Source organism: Manis javanica, chromosome 13 (genome assembly GCF_040802235.1).
Source record: "Manis javanica isolate MJ-LG chromosome 13, MJ_LKY, whole genome shotgun sequence".
Taxonomy (NCBI): domain Eukaryota; kingdom Metazoa; phylum Chordata; class Mammalia; order Pholidota; family Manidae; genus Manis; species Manis javanica.
Genome location: NC_133168.1, coordinates 94,443,512 through 94,459,610, shown reverse-complemented (window position 1 = coordinate 94,459,610; position 16,099 = coordinate 94,443,512). Strand labels below are relative to the sequence as shown.

Sequence of the window (16,099 nt, the reverse complement as noted above, 5' to 3'; positions counted from 1 at the left end):
GGACTCGAACCCACATCCGAGAAATGTTGGTGCTTAACCACAAAGGAAGGGCATGATTTCCTAGCATCTCATGGGCTGGGGACAGTTGAGGAGGGGGTCCCCTTTGTGTTTCCATTCCAACCCTCTCCAGAAGACCAATTGGAGGGTAGAGAGGAGGTTGGATCCCAGGCTGTGGCTGAGGTTATTCCAGGCCATTCTACAGCTGCCCACTCCCTTGTCCACCCTTGAACTCTGCAAGATATTTTGTTAAAAAACAACTGGTTGAACAAGAAAGCTTTTTTAAAAAATAACAAATGTCCTTACCCTTTCTGGTGGTTAGTTTAATGTGTCAGGTTGATTGGGCCACGGGGTGCCAAGATACTTGGTTAAAAGTTATTCTGGATGTGTCTGTGAGGGTGTTTTCATGAGATTAATATTTTAATTTGTAGACAGAATACAACAGGTTTCTCTTCCCCATAGGGACAGGCCTCATCCAATCAGTTAGAGACCTGAATAGAACAAAAAGGCTGACCCTCCATCCAGTAAGGAAATTCCTCCTTTCTGACTGCCTTGAGCTTGGTCTTTTCCTGCCTTCAGTGTGAAACTAAAACATCAGCTCTGTTTGGGTCTCAAGCCTGCCAGCTGCCAGACTGCAACTTATACCATTGGCTTTCCTGATTCTTAGGCCTTCACTACATCATCTGCTCTTCTGGGTCTCCAGCTTGCCAACTGCAGATCCTGGAATTCTCAGCCTCCATCATCACGTGAGTCAATTCCTTATAATAAATCACTCTCTCTCTCTGTCTCTACACACACACACACACACACACACACACACACACACACACACACACACACACATATTTGTGTGTCTCTGGGGTGATATATATTATAGATGGTTGGTTCCACTTCTCTGGAAAATCCTGTCTTCTTAGATAGCAAATCTCATTTTTAGAATATTCCTAAGAAGTACAAGTGTAGGTGTGAAGAATGACACATGTGCAAGAACATTTACTGCAGTGGCCTTTTAATAACAAGTCACCCTGTAGATCTACCAATAGGGAACATGTGACATAGACAAGGACAAAGACAGAATATACAGCACTCTGTTTCAATTAAATAAAAGCACTGTGGTGCTATGGTTATACCAGGGACTCTGAATCCATATTCCATGGGTTTGGGACATGCCTTCTTTGCTTCCTGGCTGTATGACTTTGGATAAGTGTCTTAACCTCTCTGTGCCTCAGTTTCCTCCTTCTGGAAAATGGGCATATTAATAATGCCTGCTTCTTAGGTTTGCTTTTGACTTTTTATTTTGAGATAATTGTAGACTTACAGAAAAGTTGCAAAAATAGTACAGAGAGTTCTCACATATCCTTCACCCTGCTGCCCTACTGTTAATATTTTACATAACCATAGTACATTTATCAAAATTAAGAAATTGAGTTTGGTACAATCCTATTAATAAACTACAGACTTGATTTGGATTTCTCCAAGTTTTCTAGTCATATCCTTTTTTGGTTCCAGGACGCAATCCAAGATCCCTCAGTATGTTTAGTGGTCACGTCTCCTTAAAGCCCTCCAGTCTGTGACAATCCCTGTTTCACGACCTTGACTCTGTTAAAGAGTACTCGTCAGTAATTCTGTAGACTGTTTCTCCATTTGGTTTGTCTTTATTAGATTGAGGTATTTGCATTACTGGAAGGATACCAGAGGGGTGATGTTCCTTTCTTATATCAGGGGCTCATGATGTTACTATGACTCATGGTTGATGATGTTACCCTTCGTCCCTTGTTTAATTTAAAGTGGTGTCTGACAGGATCCTCCATCGTGAAGCTGCTATTTTTCCTAGGGGTGTTTTGAGGACTCCGTGTTAAGAGATCCACTTGGGGCTTCACACATACTATATCGTGTTGTGTGTTAATAAATACAAAAAATATGTCAATGCGTGTTTGAATCCACTATTTCTGGAAGGATAAAAAAAAAATACGAGCCGAAATTGCCTCAACAGGAGAAAGGACACTGGGAGCTCCGAAGGCGATGGCCAGGTCCTGGACCCCACCACCACCCACACCTCACCCAAACCCCAGCTAGGCAGAGCAACTGCGCCCGCGCTTAGCTGGGCACGCCCAGCAGAGGGCAGTAGCTCACCAAGCAGCTGCCCACGTGCCCGTCAACGTGCTGGGGAGGGGTACGCAAAAGTCTTCCTGGACCAGCAATTGATTGGATGCAGCTCCTCTCAGCTCGGCCAATCACAGGAATCTCGATGTAGCTGATGTGCTGCGGCTGCGCAGTGTAGTTCAAGTATTTTAAGGGTCGTTGAAGGTATCCTCCTTTTCCCATGCCTGCGCCCCCACGTCATGGGGTCTAAGGGACTGCAGAAATGACTTTATGGGGGCGGATAACCGACCTAGCTTGGAGCCTCTGATACTGCCAAGCCCCCTTTGGATATGCTAATCTAGAACTTCCTGGGGGAGTCCAGGAGCTTCCCCTATACACACCGTACTCTGATCTCAACTCTTGTCACATTCCCCTAAATTCACTCCACTCCAGTCACTCCAGGGCCTTTGCGCTTGTTCCTCGTGCCCAAAATGCTTTCTAAATTTCCAGATAGTTCCTTCACCTGCTTCAGATCTTTACTTGAAGGTCACCTGCTCATGAGGCCTTCCTGGAACCAGCCAATGTCCACCTGCAAACCCTCTTGCACCTCTTCTTTTTCTCTGCTTCACTTTTCTCTATATCACTTATCTTTTTTTAGGTCAACTTTTTAAAACATTGTGGTAAAATATATAACATAAAATTCATCATATTAAAGTGTACAGTTCTGTGGTATTAAATTCCTTCATGTTGTTATGCGACCATCTCCACTAGGCATCTCCAAAACCTTTTCATCTTCTAAGATCGAAATCCTGTCTCCATGAAACACAAACTCCCTATCCTCCTCCCCTGCCCCACTGGCCCCCACCACCTATTTTCTATTTTTATGGGAATTTGACTACCTGAAGTACCTCATGCAAATGGAATCATAATATTATTTGTCCTTTTGTGACTAGTTTATCTCATTTAACAATGATCTCAAGGTTCATCCATGTTGTAGCATATACCAACACTTTCTTTTTAAGGCTAAATGATATTCCATTGTACGGATACACTACATTTTGTTTATTTGCTCATCTGTCCATAGACACTGGATCTGCTTTCACTACTGTGAATCACGCTTCCATGAACATAGGTATGTAGCTATGTGTTCAACTCCCTGCTTTCTTTGGGGAATATACCCAGAAATGAAATTGCTGAATCATATAGCAACTCCATTTAAACTTTTTTAAGGAACTGCTATACTGTTTTCCATAGTAGCTGAAGCAGTTTATATTCCCACAAGGGAACAAGGGTTCCACTTTCTTCACATCCTCACCAACACTTACTAAGATCTAGGTATTTTTTGAGAATGGTCATCCCAATGGGTTAAAGTGTTTAAATAGAATTCTAAAGTACATCATACATATAGAAAAGTATACATATTATAGGTCCAGGAATCAACTATCACTCTTAAAAACTTTAAAATTGAGATATTAAAACAAAATTTACACATCTTAATGGAGAACTGAATGAATTTTTACATCTATATACACCTGCATAATCGCCACAAAGCTCAGGCTATAACATTTCTTCTTAAAAATTAATCTATTTTTTAATATCGACCATTTTGTTAATCACATGTAGCATTTTACATTTTAACTTAAGGAAAATATGCCCTTCCTTGCAAACAAATTTTAAGCACTTGGAGAACTTAAGTTTCTTTTCCTTTTACAAATTAGTTTTATATTTCCTTCCGCATCTAGCATACATTTGTTTTAAAATATGTATAAATATTTGTTGAATTAATTTTTGTAACTTCATGCTTTCTTTGAGATGGTAGAATGACAGAAAGCAGAAATCTAAATACCTAAATAAATATTTGTTGGCCAAATGAAGAAGTCCACATCACTTCCACGTTTAATATTTCATTCCCACATTTCAGGTGGGAAAACTAGGGCCGCAACTGGGGTCAAGACCCCCAAGCCCTGCATTCCAACCCCAGAACGGTCCAATTACTCCCTCCTGGGCTAAGCTCCTTAATTCCCAGGGCAGGGATTCGGCTAGCCTCGTTAGGGGAGGGGCCTGGCCCGTTGAGGGCCGGTACCAAGGTTTTTCATCGTTCCTATTGGTTTTCCTCCCGCTTGGGCGGGATCTCTGGAAATCGGAGTTTTCGATTTGCTGTTGTCCCGGCTCTTGACCCGGAAGCTCTCTGGGCAAAATGGCGGCTCCCAGTGGCAAGCCATACCCGGTCCAGAGCCCTCAGCCGGCCGCGTGAGTAAGTAGGTCGCGCGTGGGGAGGTGAGCACAATACGCTGGGTTCTGGGACAGCCTGTTCTGGGCCTGTAGGGCGGGAGGGCAGCCCCCGAGGGGCCCGATTGCAGGGCCAGGGCACCATGACCTTTGAGGTGGGGGCGGGGATGTGCCGGGAAAGGCCGCCTCCATGTACCCGCCTCCTCCCGTCCCTAATCTCCCATTTTGCAGATGGAACAGCTGAGATTCAGAGAGGTCAAGGCCCCCTCCCAGATCATAACGCGAGTGGGCAGCTAGGTTGGAATTTCAACCTTGGTTTGCCTGTTTCTCCTAAGGAATTCAGAATCCTGGCAGGCCGCCTCAGAACTGCTGTAGGTACATCCCGCCGTTTTGTAGAAATTTAGCTCTTCTTAGGTACCTACCATACACCGGGCATTGCCTTGGGTGCTGGAAACACAGCGATGAGGAAGAGACAAAATTCCCTGATGCCCTATGGAAGCCAGACATTGAACAGGTCAGAAGTAAAGGGGACAGGTGATCTCAAATGCTAAAATTGTAAAAAATGCAGTCATCAGGTGATGGGGGCTTTAGATTGGAAGTGGGGTGTAGGGTCAGGGAAGACCTTTCATTTGAATATAGACTTGAATGACCAAAGAGAGCTATGGACTGAACTGGAAGAAGAAATATCCAGACAAAAGCAAGTGCAAAGACTCTTGAGACTAGAATAAACGTAGGTTGTTTAGGAAACAGTGTAGCTGGAGCTGCCAGTGATTAGAGTTGAGTTTGGAGGGGTAGACCCTGTGTGATTGTATTTTAAGTATGGCATACCATCAGCTAGTTAAAAGCTGAAAACACTGAATTTAGTTTACATTTAAGTAAGCTCCCTCAGGCCACAGGGGGGAGAACTGACCGGAGTCGGATGAGGAAAGAAGTGGGAGGCTGGGTAGGTATTCAGGAAAGAGGTCATGGACTGGGGTGGTGGTCTGCAGATGGAGAAAAATGGATGCATTTGGGATGGATTTGGAAGTAGTCACCAGGACTACTTGATGGATTGAATGGGGGATTGAGGGACATAGTGGACTCAGAGAAATGACTCCTAGGTTTGTGGCCTGGATGACTAGGAATGTTGGTGCCATTGGTTTGGGTGGTGATAAAACGTTTAAGTAGAGACATCAACTTGGAGCAAATTAAGTTTGAGATGGCTGGGTAGACGCCAAAATGGCAGTTAGGTATAGAGGCTGGAGCTCAGGGCTGGCATCAATATTTGACATCCATCAGAGCATAGATTGTCATTTCTCAGACTTTATCGCAATAGAAGAACTCTTGAGTTAAGGCTGGGATTTTGCATTTCTAATAAGCTCCCAGATGATGATAATGATGTAGCCAGTACCTGGAACACACTTTGAGTAGCTAAGGTTTAGATCAAGGTCTTAATGTTAGTTGCATATTAGTCACTGGAGTGCTTTAAAATGCTGATCTAAAAGGTTCTACCTTTAGATTTTCTGATTTAATATTATCTGGGGTATGGCCTGGGCATAGGATTTTTTTTTTTTAAGGTATCATTGATATACAATCTTATGCTTAGATTTCACATGAGCAACATTGTGGTTACTACATTCCCCCTATGATTAAGTCCCCCCCACATACCCCATTAGAGTCACTGTCCATCAGCATAGTAAGATGCTATAGAGTCACTACTTGTCTTCTCTGTGCTACACTGCCTTCTCTGTACCCCCCCTATATTATATGTACTAATCATAATGCCCCACAATCCTCTCATCCCTCCCTCCCTTCCCACCCACCCTCCCCAGTCCCTTTCCCTTTGGTAACTGTTAGTCCATTCTTGGGTTCTGTGAGTCTGCTGCTGTTTTGTTCCTTCAGTTTTTGCTTTGTTCTTATACTCCACAGATGAGTGAAATCATCTGGTGCTTGTCTTTCTCCGCCTGGCTTATTTCACTGAGCATAATACCCTCTAGCTCCATCCATGTTGTTGCAAATGGTAGGATTTGTTTTCTTCTTATGGCTGAATAATACTCCATTGTGTGTACGTACCACATCTTCTTTTTCCATTTACCTACTGATGTACACTTAGGTTGCTTCCATATCTTGGCTATTGTAAATAATGCTGTATAAACATAGGGGTACATATGTCTTTTTGAATCTGGGATCCTGTATTCTTAGGGTAAATTCCTAGGAGTGGAATTCCTGGGTCAAATGGTATTTCTATTTTGAGTTTTTTGAGGAACCTCCATATTGCTTTCCACAATGTTTGAACTAATTTACATTCCCACCAACAGTGTAGGAGGGTTCGCATTGTGGAGTTTTTTAAAGCTCCCTAGATGATTCTCATACGAACAAAGTTTGAAAACCATTGCAGTTTTCTTTGAACATAGAGAAGAAAGGAACAAGTTGAATGATACCACAGGGAACCAGACAGACAATCTAGAATGTGGGGCTCTTTGCAGCACTTTTCCTCAAAGTGTGGTCCCCAAACCAGAGGCATCAGCATCACTTGGAAGCTTGTTAGATGTACAGTCTTTAACTTCACCCCTGACCCGCTAATCAAAATCTGCATTTTAACAAGATCCCGGGTGATTCATCTGCACATTCAAGTTTGCACACATGGCAAACTTTAGAGAAGGAAGTGGGTCTTGCTGATTGCCTGAGAGACAGGCCTGGGTGCTAGGAAGAAAATAAGTAGTGTCAAGAAGGGAGGAGTGCCTCGCCCATGCCACATGCTTCTGAGAAATTGAGTAAAATGATGCCTGAGACGTAATCACCTCCTTGGTAACTGTAGAACACCCAGGGGACCTTTACAGGTGGTGTCAATGGAGTGGATGGGGCAGCAGCCAAGTTGGAGAGACTGAGGAAGGAGACACGCTTGGGAGAAGCTTTGTTGTAAAGGGAGCAGAGATGTGTAACAGGCTGGAGGGAGACTGCAGGTCAAGATGGGAGGTGCTAGAGGACGTTTAAATAGTGATAAGAATGATCCAAACATTTCCCAGCATTACTCCGATTCCAATCTACAGATTGTTATCTTGTATGAATATGGTTGCAAAATTTTTCAATCAAATAGTAGTAAACCAAATTTTAACAACATATAAAAGGATTATACACCATGACCAAGTGCAATTTATCCCAGAAATGCAGGGTTAGTTTAAAACCTGAAAACCAGAGAATATAATATACCATATTAATAGAAAAAGGACAGAAATCACATGATTATTTCAGTAGATACAACAAAAAGCATTTGGTAAAATCCAATACCTTTCTGATAAAAACACTCAGCTGCTAGGTATAGATGTGTGAATTTCCTCCACCTGATAAAGGGAATCTGAAACACCATGGCTCACATCATGCTTAATGTTGGAAGGCTGAATGCTTTCCCCTAACAACAGGAGGAAGACAAGGATGTCCACTCTTGCCCCTTCTGTTCAGCATGGTAATGAAAGCTCCAACAAGGATACTTGGGTAAGAGAAAGAAAGAAAAGGCATCCCTATGGGAAAGTAAGAAGTAAAATTATCTCTATTTGCAGATGACATTATCCTGTATGTAGAAATTCCTAAAGAATCCAATAAAAAGCTCCTAGAACTAACAAATGATTCAGAAAGGTTACAGGACACAAGATCAACATATAAAAATAGTGTTTCTGTACATTAGCAGTGAACAGTGCAGAAATGCAATAAGAAAGTAACCCATATACAGTAGCTTCATGGAGAATGAAATACAAATAAATTTAACAAAGTCTCTTTAATAAAAGACTCATACACTGAAAACTGTAAAACATTTTTGAGACAAATTAAAGGTCTAAATGAATGGGAGAGGTATCCCATGTTCATAGGTGAGAAGACTTAAAATTAAGATATTAATATTCCCACAGTGATCTACAGATTCAACACAATCCTGATCAGAATCCCTCTGCTTTTCGCAACTGAAAGCTCATTTCTAAAATTTAAATGTAATTATGAGGGACCCAAAATAGCTGGAACAATCTTACAAAGGAAAAACAAAGTAGTGTCATGAAATACTTCATGATTTAAACTTCAGAAAACTATAATAATGAAAACAGTGTATAGTGGCATAAGTCTTTAACATCTAGATCAATGGAATAGAATTGAGAGGTCAGAAATAAACCCTTACATTGATGATCAATTGATTTTCAGCAGAATGCCGAGACAATAAAATGGAAAAAGAGCAGTCTCCAACAAATAGTACCTGGACAACTGGTTATCCATATGAAGTGAATGCTTTCCTAATACCATACATAAAAATTAATTCAAAGTGTGGATCTAAATGTAAGATGTACATGTAAGAGCTAAAACTATAAAACTCTTATAAGAGAACATAGGAGTAAATCTTCATGACCTTGGGATAGGCAATGGTTTTTTTTAGATCCAACATCAAAAGAAGAGCTATAAGAGAAAACAGATTAATTGGGCTTGCATGAGAATTAAATATTTGTGCCAAAACTGATAGCATCAAGAGAGTGAAAAAACAATCCAAAGAATGGGAGAAAGTATTTCTATATCATAAGGGTCTATATCCAGAATATATAAAGAACTTCTACAACTGAAAAGTAAAAATACTAACCCAATTTTTAAAATTGGGCAAATAATCTAAATTGACATTTCTTCAAAGATACACAATAGAAAGATGCTCAACATCATTAATTTTTAGGGAAATGCAAATCTAATGAGATACCCTTCACACTTACTAGAATATCTGTAATAAAAAAGACAAGTATTGGCAAAGATGGGAAAAAATTGGGACCCTTATATGCTGCTGGTGGGAATGTAAAATCGTGCAGCCACTTTGGAATACAGTTTGGAAGTTCCTCAAAAGGTTGAAAACAAGTACCAAATGTCCCAGCAATTTGACTTCTAAGTATATACCCAAGCAAAGTGTAAATATGTTCACACGAAAGCATCCACACGACTGTCCATAAACAGCATTAGTCAGAAAAATCAAAGAGTGGAAACAACCCCAAATGTCCACATGGTAAATGGATAAATAAAACGTGGTTATAGCCATTGTAACAGAATTTTTTTTGTTTGGTTGGTTTGGCAAAAAAAAGGAAGTTCTGATGCATGCTACAACGTGGATGAACCTTGAAAACATGCTAAGTGAAAAGCTAGTCACAAAAGAGCACATACCATGATTCTCTATGAAATACCCACAAGCAAGCAAATCTATAAAAATAGTGGGCTGGTGGTTAACTGCAGTTGGGAGTCAGGGAAGTGACAGACTGCTAGTGAGCAGAGGTTTTCTTCCTGGGGCGACAAAAATGTTCTAAAATTAGATTGCAGTGATGGCTGCACAGCTCTGGATATATTTTAAAAATCCATTGAATTTTACACTATAACTGTATGATATACAAATAAAGCAGATAAAAAAAAACAAGAATGATTCAGTAGCGAGGGGGACCATTGTGGGAACAAATTCCTCACAGTAGGGTTTTGGCCCAACAGAACAGGGACCCTTGATTTTAACAGTCACTTTAGTCGCATCTTGTGGATGCGGAAACCAGTGGGGCATGGTGAGTTAGTCTGGTTCTCGGCCTCCACCCCTGAGGGGGGGTCTTGTCTCTGTTAGCAGCTAGGGCACTCGGGTGACATTGTCTGTCTTCTCTTGTCTAGGTGGTCGTCCGACAGACAGAGGCATGAGCTGGGCCCAAGCCATCCTGCTGGCCCGGGGCCTTGCTCGGGGCTGGGGAGGCCTCTGTGGACCTGCCCTCCCCAGATCGCCCTTCACTCAGGTAACCACCAGCCAGACAAGTGCTGAGGTGGAGGGACGCAGGCATGCCTGGGGTTTGCTCCCAGTGCCTTCAGGATGCAACCAAGGAAGCCAGCTCTGGGGAGTCCGGGCCGGCCTATCCGCTCTGAGGACCAGGTTAATGTGCCTTATTCATTTTAAGAGGTGCCGTGCTCATATGAGTGAGGGGGTTGAATTTGAATATAGGGAAATATGAGCTAAGTGGTCTTAGGTGATGACCATGATAACTAATGCACGAAAGCATAAAAGCAGACCCAGACCAGACATAATGAACACACATGACTGTGTTTCAATAAAACTTTATTGGTAAATCAGGCAGCTGGTGAGCTTTACCCCCACAGGAAGGGTTTGCCAACTTCTGTTCCAGAGGGTTTGGGCCTGTTCCCAGCACTATGAACTCCCCACTCTGGGAAACAGTCCCTTTGACTCATGGGAAGGGTCATAACAGATGGGGAAACTGAAGCCTGAGCATTAAAGTAGGATGTGGGCATAACATGGTGGAAGGCAGTCAAGGCAAAAATCCTGCATTTTCTCCAAAATCTGCATTTTCTTTTTCTATTGCAGTTTTTGAAATCTGTCTTTAGAATGGATAATAAAGATAGTTACAGTGGGCAATAATAACTCCAAATTCAAAAAGTTCTGAGGCTACATTGTGACAAGGGTCTGTCCTTCTCTTTCTGGACCACCCTTTAGCTCCCTTCTCTAGGGGCAAGAGATGTTGCACACTTACTGTATTTCCTTCCAGAGATATTTCAGAGATGCAAAATATATATATATACATATAGTTCTCAATATTCACTGTAGTTTTATAAAGTGACTGCATATATTGAAATAGTGAATACTGAACCGTTGATCCCAGGGGAAATATAGGGTAGGTTCCTATGAGCCTCTGGTCAAAACCTTTCTATCAACTGATCCGTATACCTTGTATGTATGTTTCTGTTTAAACACATCTTATTTCATATATATTAATTCATTATCATTAAACTCACAGCCAACAGCACTATAACTCATGCCTGAAGAAGGCTTATCTGCCATGGGTATTTTCTCTGTAAGGTACAGGAGAGCCTCCTTGCAGGCAGGAAAACACTAGACGACATTCAGCACTACACCTGGGGGCCATTTTCAGCAGCAAAATCGCCAACAAAAAGACGTAGAAAACGTGCACTAAACAAACCTCTAAAGGACATTTGCTGATGGTTTGAGAGCCAAAACAAGACCGAGTGCCTCACTGTTTGAGCTCAGCTGGGAATGTAGACACTGAGTGACTCAAATTTTTCACCCCTCTCCCCAGTCTGCAAATGAGCAGAAAAGCATCACAAGGATCGAATTTAGAATTACAAATACATTTCAGCAGGTAGGCAAATTTGCAAATATAGAATCCACAGATAATGAGGTTCTCCTGTATATGTAAGCTGCGGTTTTTTTACACACCTGGGAGCCTACTCTACACATTGTTTCATACCAGCTTTTTTTCATTTAATGATAGACAGTGGAGCTCATTCCGGGTCGTGTGAGACCTCCTCTGTGTGTAGTGCCAGAGGCTCCTTGTCCAGGTTCATGACCATTTCCTTAGTGATTTCCTGGCTGATGCACGCTGGGGCTGTTGGCATTGCGGCAGCGGATGTACAGAGGTCATTTAGTGCATGTGTGTTTACTGCTGTCAGATTTAAATACCAGGTGCAGGATTGCTGCGTCAGAAGGTGTGTGTTTGTCATGGTGCAGAATGCTGCCGAATTGGCTCCGTGGGGGTTCACCACTGTTTTCTAACACTCTGTAGTGGTGCCTGACCTTGGGTTTGTAACCACAGCACCACGCTTCCTGGGAGGCCCTTAGGGATGCCCCCTGGCACCTTTCCCAGGAAAGAGCCAGCCCAGGAGTCCCCAAGGGGCACTAAAAGCTGCCAGATTCCTGCAGCCATCCTCGATCCCCAGGTTCCCCCCCAGGCCTCGCAGGGCCTCCACTGCCGCTCAGTCTCCAGCAACTCCGAATGGTCCCTGGTCCCGCGCCCACCTGAGCCCCCGAGGAGGCTCACCAAGACCCTGGCACCGCATGAGGAGCTGTTTAGGCAGGCGTCAGATGGGGCTCGGGACAAGGCGAGCTTTGTGCGGGCCGTGCAGAACTTCGGGCAGTACAGCGTGCACAAGCGCGGCCACGTTGACTTCATCTACCTGGCCCTGCGCAAGATGCGGGAGTATGGCGTCGAGCGGGACCTGGCCGTCTACAACCTGCTGCTCGACATCTTCCCCAAAGAGGTCTTCCGGCCTCGCAACTTCTTCCAGAGCGTCTTCATCCACTACCCACGGCAGCAGGAGTGTGGGATTGCGGTCCTGGAGCAGATGGAAAACCACGGTGAGGCCAGCAGGCTCTGGGCCGTGGACCAGGCTGCCTCCCTCTCCGTGGTCTCAGCCCCTCCATCCTTCCATGGCTCTGACTCACCTGTCTGTCCTGTATGGTTCGTTTGCTCCCCTTCTTGTCTGTCTGTCTCATCTCTTTCCTCTCTCCCACTGACGTTTCCTTAAATTCTCTTGGATTCTCTCCCTCTCTCTCATCCTTTCCTGACTTAAAATTCCCCCGTCTCCGCTTCTTTCCCTCTGGCCCTCCCCTTGATCCCCTCTGCTCGTCTTTGCCTCCCATGTCTCCAGTCTCCCCTTTCCTCCTATGCGCCATCCCTGAGGCCTTGCGTCCATCTGCCCAGTGCAGGGGTTATGCCCAACGAGGACACCGAGTTCCTGCTGGTTCAGATATTTGGACGTAAAAGCTACCCTATGCTCAAGTTCGTGCGCATGAAGCTGTGGTTCTCCCGTTTCAAGAACATCAACCCCTTCCCCATTCCCCGGGATCTGCCCCAGGACCCTGTGGACCTGGCCAGGTTGGGCCTGCAGCACATGGAGCCTGACCTTAGTGCCAGGGTCACCGTCTACCAGGTATCCACCCCTGTCCACATGCTCAACCACCCCCACTGACTGTGCCCCCTTCACTTAAGCTCTGAGTGATTGTGGTTCAGACTGGCCGTGACTTCCTGGCTGAGACCTCCACTTGATTCCCATGGCCCTCAGTCCTCATACCCTTGACATCTGACCTCTGGCCCTATGCTCTCCCTATGCTCATTATATTCCAGGTGTCTGCCTGCCTTTCTGTAATTTGAACATTCTTTGCCAATTCCCTCCTCAGACCTTTGCACTCTCTGTTCCATCTGCCAGGATTACTCTTCCCCGGAGAGGGGACACTTTATGTTTTTCAGTCCTCAGCTCTACTGTTCCTTCCTTAAGATCCCCTTCCTCCCTCCTGGCTAAGGCACCCTTCCTTCCTGTGCTGAGCTTGATTATGCAGTCCTGTGACTCAGTTTCCCCCGTGTCTCCCAAGGCCCAGCACAGGGTTTTGCACCATGCTGATGCTCAGCAGTTATTTGTTGAATGACTGAAGAAAATATTCCATACTCCGTCCACCCCTTCACCCTCCCCATGTCCTGGGGACCTGACTCGTTTCAGGCCACAAAGGGGATCAAAAGCCCCTCACAGCACTTGTCATCTGGTCCTGGAGGGTGACCCCCAAATAGCAGTTCCTCTCAGAGCTGCTGGTTTTGAGACTGAGAAGCCCTGGGGGCTGTGGGAACCCAGAAGGGGCAGGAGGAGGTGAGGGCCAGCTGTGCTCCGGCAGGATGGGGGAAGTGAGAGAATTCCAGGCAGAGGGAGCAGTGTGCATCAGGGCTCAGAGGGCAGCTGGGAGTCTCTGGAGACGCAGCAAGGGCTTCCTCCTCCCAGTGCAGGGGGTGGGAGTAGGGGTCGGGAGAAGACGCACAGAAAATGCGGGGTTAAAGAGCTTGGCTTCCAACGTGTAGGTCAGGAAAAGGCCCTGGGAGGTCTCAAAGAGGAGGGATGGGTGGGAGTCAGGTTTCTGGAAGGATTTGCGATTTCTAAAGCGCCCCCTGGCGGCCGCACGGATGGTGTTGGATGGGGTGGGGCAGAGGACCATCAGGGTGGCATTGTGGGTGATGCAGGGTTCAGGTCAAAGAGGACAGAGACTTGGCCTTGTGTATATTGCACAGGAAGGTATTTTCAATTCATTACTTCATTTTCAAAAGTAATGCATTAAAAGCCAAACAGTGCACAGAACACACAGAAAGAGGCCCAGCCTGGCCCTTCAACCTCGTCTCCTTTCTGGAAGTGATCACTTCATGTCTCCTTCCACAGAGATCCTACTCATCTGCAAGCACATATATACCTTTTTAAATTTCTTTTTGTTGCATATATAGTTTTTGCATTTAAATATTTTTTCCCGTCTCATTTTGAAAAATACAGAGAGGTTGAAATGTAAAATAATCACTGACACCAGATTTATAAGGGGAATGATCTGATCCAAATCATCAAGAGGGAATTGTCCACGTGTTCCCCTGTGTGAGCATTAAATGTCAGTAGCTGTTGCCAAATTGAATAGAAGTGAGGAAGGGATGGGCTTGAATGACAGGTAGGAGGCCCAATAGACATATCCTAAGAGGGGCCTGAAATTAGCTGGACTCCCCCCTTCCCCCGATTCCTGTCTCCCTGGTGTCTCAGGAAGGGCTGGGTGCTGCAGCCTTCCATCGCTGCTCTTCCTTGCAGATGCCTTTGCCCACAGACTCTTCAGGGGCTGCAGATCCCTGCGAGCCGCACATTGTAGGTAAGGCCTAGCACACTACCGGGTGGCTAGATTCTCACTGGGCCGGCCGGGTGCACTCCCTGGGCCTTTGGGCAGAGCCCCCAGGCACTTGTGTCTCCACACCAGGCATCCAGAGTCCCGACCAGCAGGCTGCCCTGGCCCACCACAACCCAGCCCGGCCTCTCTTTGTTGAGGGCCCCTTCTCCCTGTGGCTCCGTGACAAGTGTGTCTATTACCACATCCTCAGAGCTGACTTGCTGCCCCCGGAGGAGAGGGTGAGGGGTGCTGGTGCTACCCTGAGAGCTCGTGTGGGGAGGTTGCCGGTGGCTAGGAGTTCCTGGGCCTCTGACCCTGCCTCCATCCCCCTCCTGGAGTAGGAAGTAGAGGAGATTCCAGAGGAGTGGAGCCTCTACTACCCAATGCAGCTGGACCTGGACTATGAGAGGAGCGGCTGGGATGACTATGAGTTTGCCATCGATAAAGGTAAGACCAGGGATGGGCAGGATTCCAAACACGATGAGGTATGGCTTCTGGGGTCCAGGGAGGTGGCAGGCTGATACCCTGCCCAGTTACCCCACACAGACCAAGCAGATGCCCAATTATACACATCCACTCAACACACACACGCAATCTCACCCCCCAGGGGCTCAGGCCTGCCACCTCTGGGCTGGCTATGAATGTGACCAAGACAGGCCCAGTCCCTGCCTTTGGGCAGGTCCAGCCAATGGGGAAACAGGCAAGTTATATTCTTGGGATCTCGGGGGCGGAGCACACCACCCAGCATAGGGTGGGGTGAGGGGGGATGACTTTCTGGAGGAAGCATAACCCAGGTGAAGTGTGCGATGAGCAGACTAAGCAGAGCGGGTATCTTACGCAAAGGCTTGGACACATGAGAAAGCCAAAAGGAAGCTTCAAGTCCCCACCCTTGTCCCCGGAGTATGGGTGTGAGGGGGCTGCTCCAGTCCCTAATACACAAATTCTAAAGATTTATCTTTCCCAACAGTGGAGGAAGGCCCCATCTTCGCCATATGCATGGCAGGTGCTCATGACCAGGCCACACTGGCCAAGTGGATCCGGGGCCTGCAGGAGACCAACCCAGCCCTGGCCCAGATCCCCGTGGTCTTCCGCCTGGCAGGGTCCACCGGCGAGCTCTTGGCGCCCTCCTCAGGGCTGGAGGAGCCGCCTCCACCTCCACCCGAGGGCCAGGAAGAGGAAGACAATCAGCAGCACGGCCAGAGCTGAGCCACAGCCTCCACAGGGCCACAAGCTGTGGACTGGTGTGAAAGTGTGAAATGACCTTTCAGTGTAAAGAAAATAAAAATTTTCCGGCTTGGGCTGCGTTCTCTCCTCCCTGGCAGTGCGGCGCGCCTGCCCCTTTAA

The 16,099-nt window shown here is 45.8% G+C and overlaps 1 protein-coding gene across 13 annotated transcripts; it reads left to right on the top strand.

The window, feature by feature from the left end:
* The first annotated feature begins 564 nt into the window (after nucleotides 1–564).
* ECSIT (ECSIT signaling integrator) lies at nucleotides 565–16,053 on the top strand. Of its 13 annotated transcripts, none has more exons than XM_073220393.1 (9): nucleotides 4,270–4,333; nucleotides 4,540–4,679; nucleotides 9,946–10,064; nucleotides 12,016–12,433; nucleotides 12,785–13,008; nucleotides 14,638–14,740; nucleotides 14,846–14,994; nucleotides 15,097–15,202; nucleotides 15,723–16,053. In XM_073220393.1, exons 3-9 carry the CDS (start codon nucleotides 9,969–9,971, stop codon nucleotides 15,959–15,961), a joined length of 1,335 nt encoding a protein of 444 aa, XP_073076494.1. In that variant the 5' UTR covers nucleotides 4,270–4,333; nucleotides 4,540–4,679; nucleotides 9,946–9,968; the 3' UTR covers nucleotides 15,962–16,053. The 13 variants fall into 13 exon arrangements, with proteins under 13 accessions (XP_036859348.2, XP_036859344.2, XP_036859345.2 ...); XM_073220395.1 differs by having other exon boundaries at nucleotides 4,540–4,683; XM_073220394.1 differs by lacking the exon at nucleotides 4,270–4,333 and adding an exon at nucleotides 4,339–4,356.
* Nucleotides 16,054–16,099: the final 46 nt, after the last annotated feature.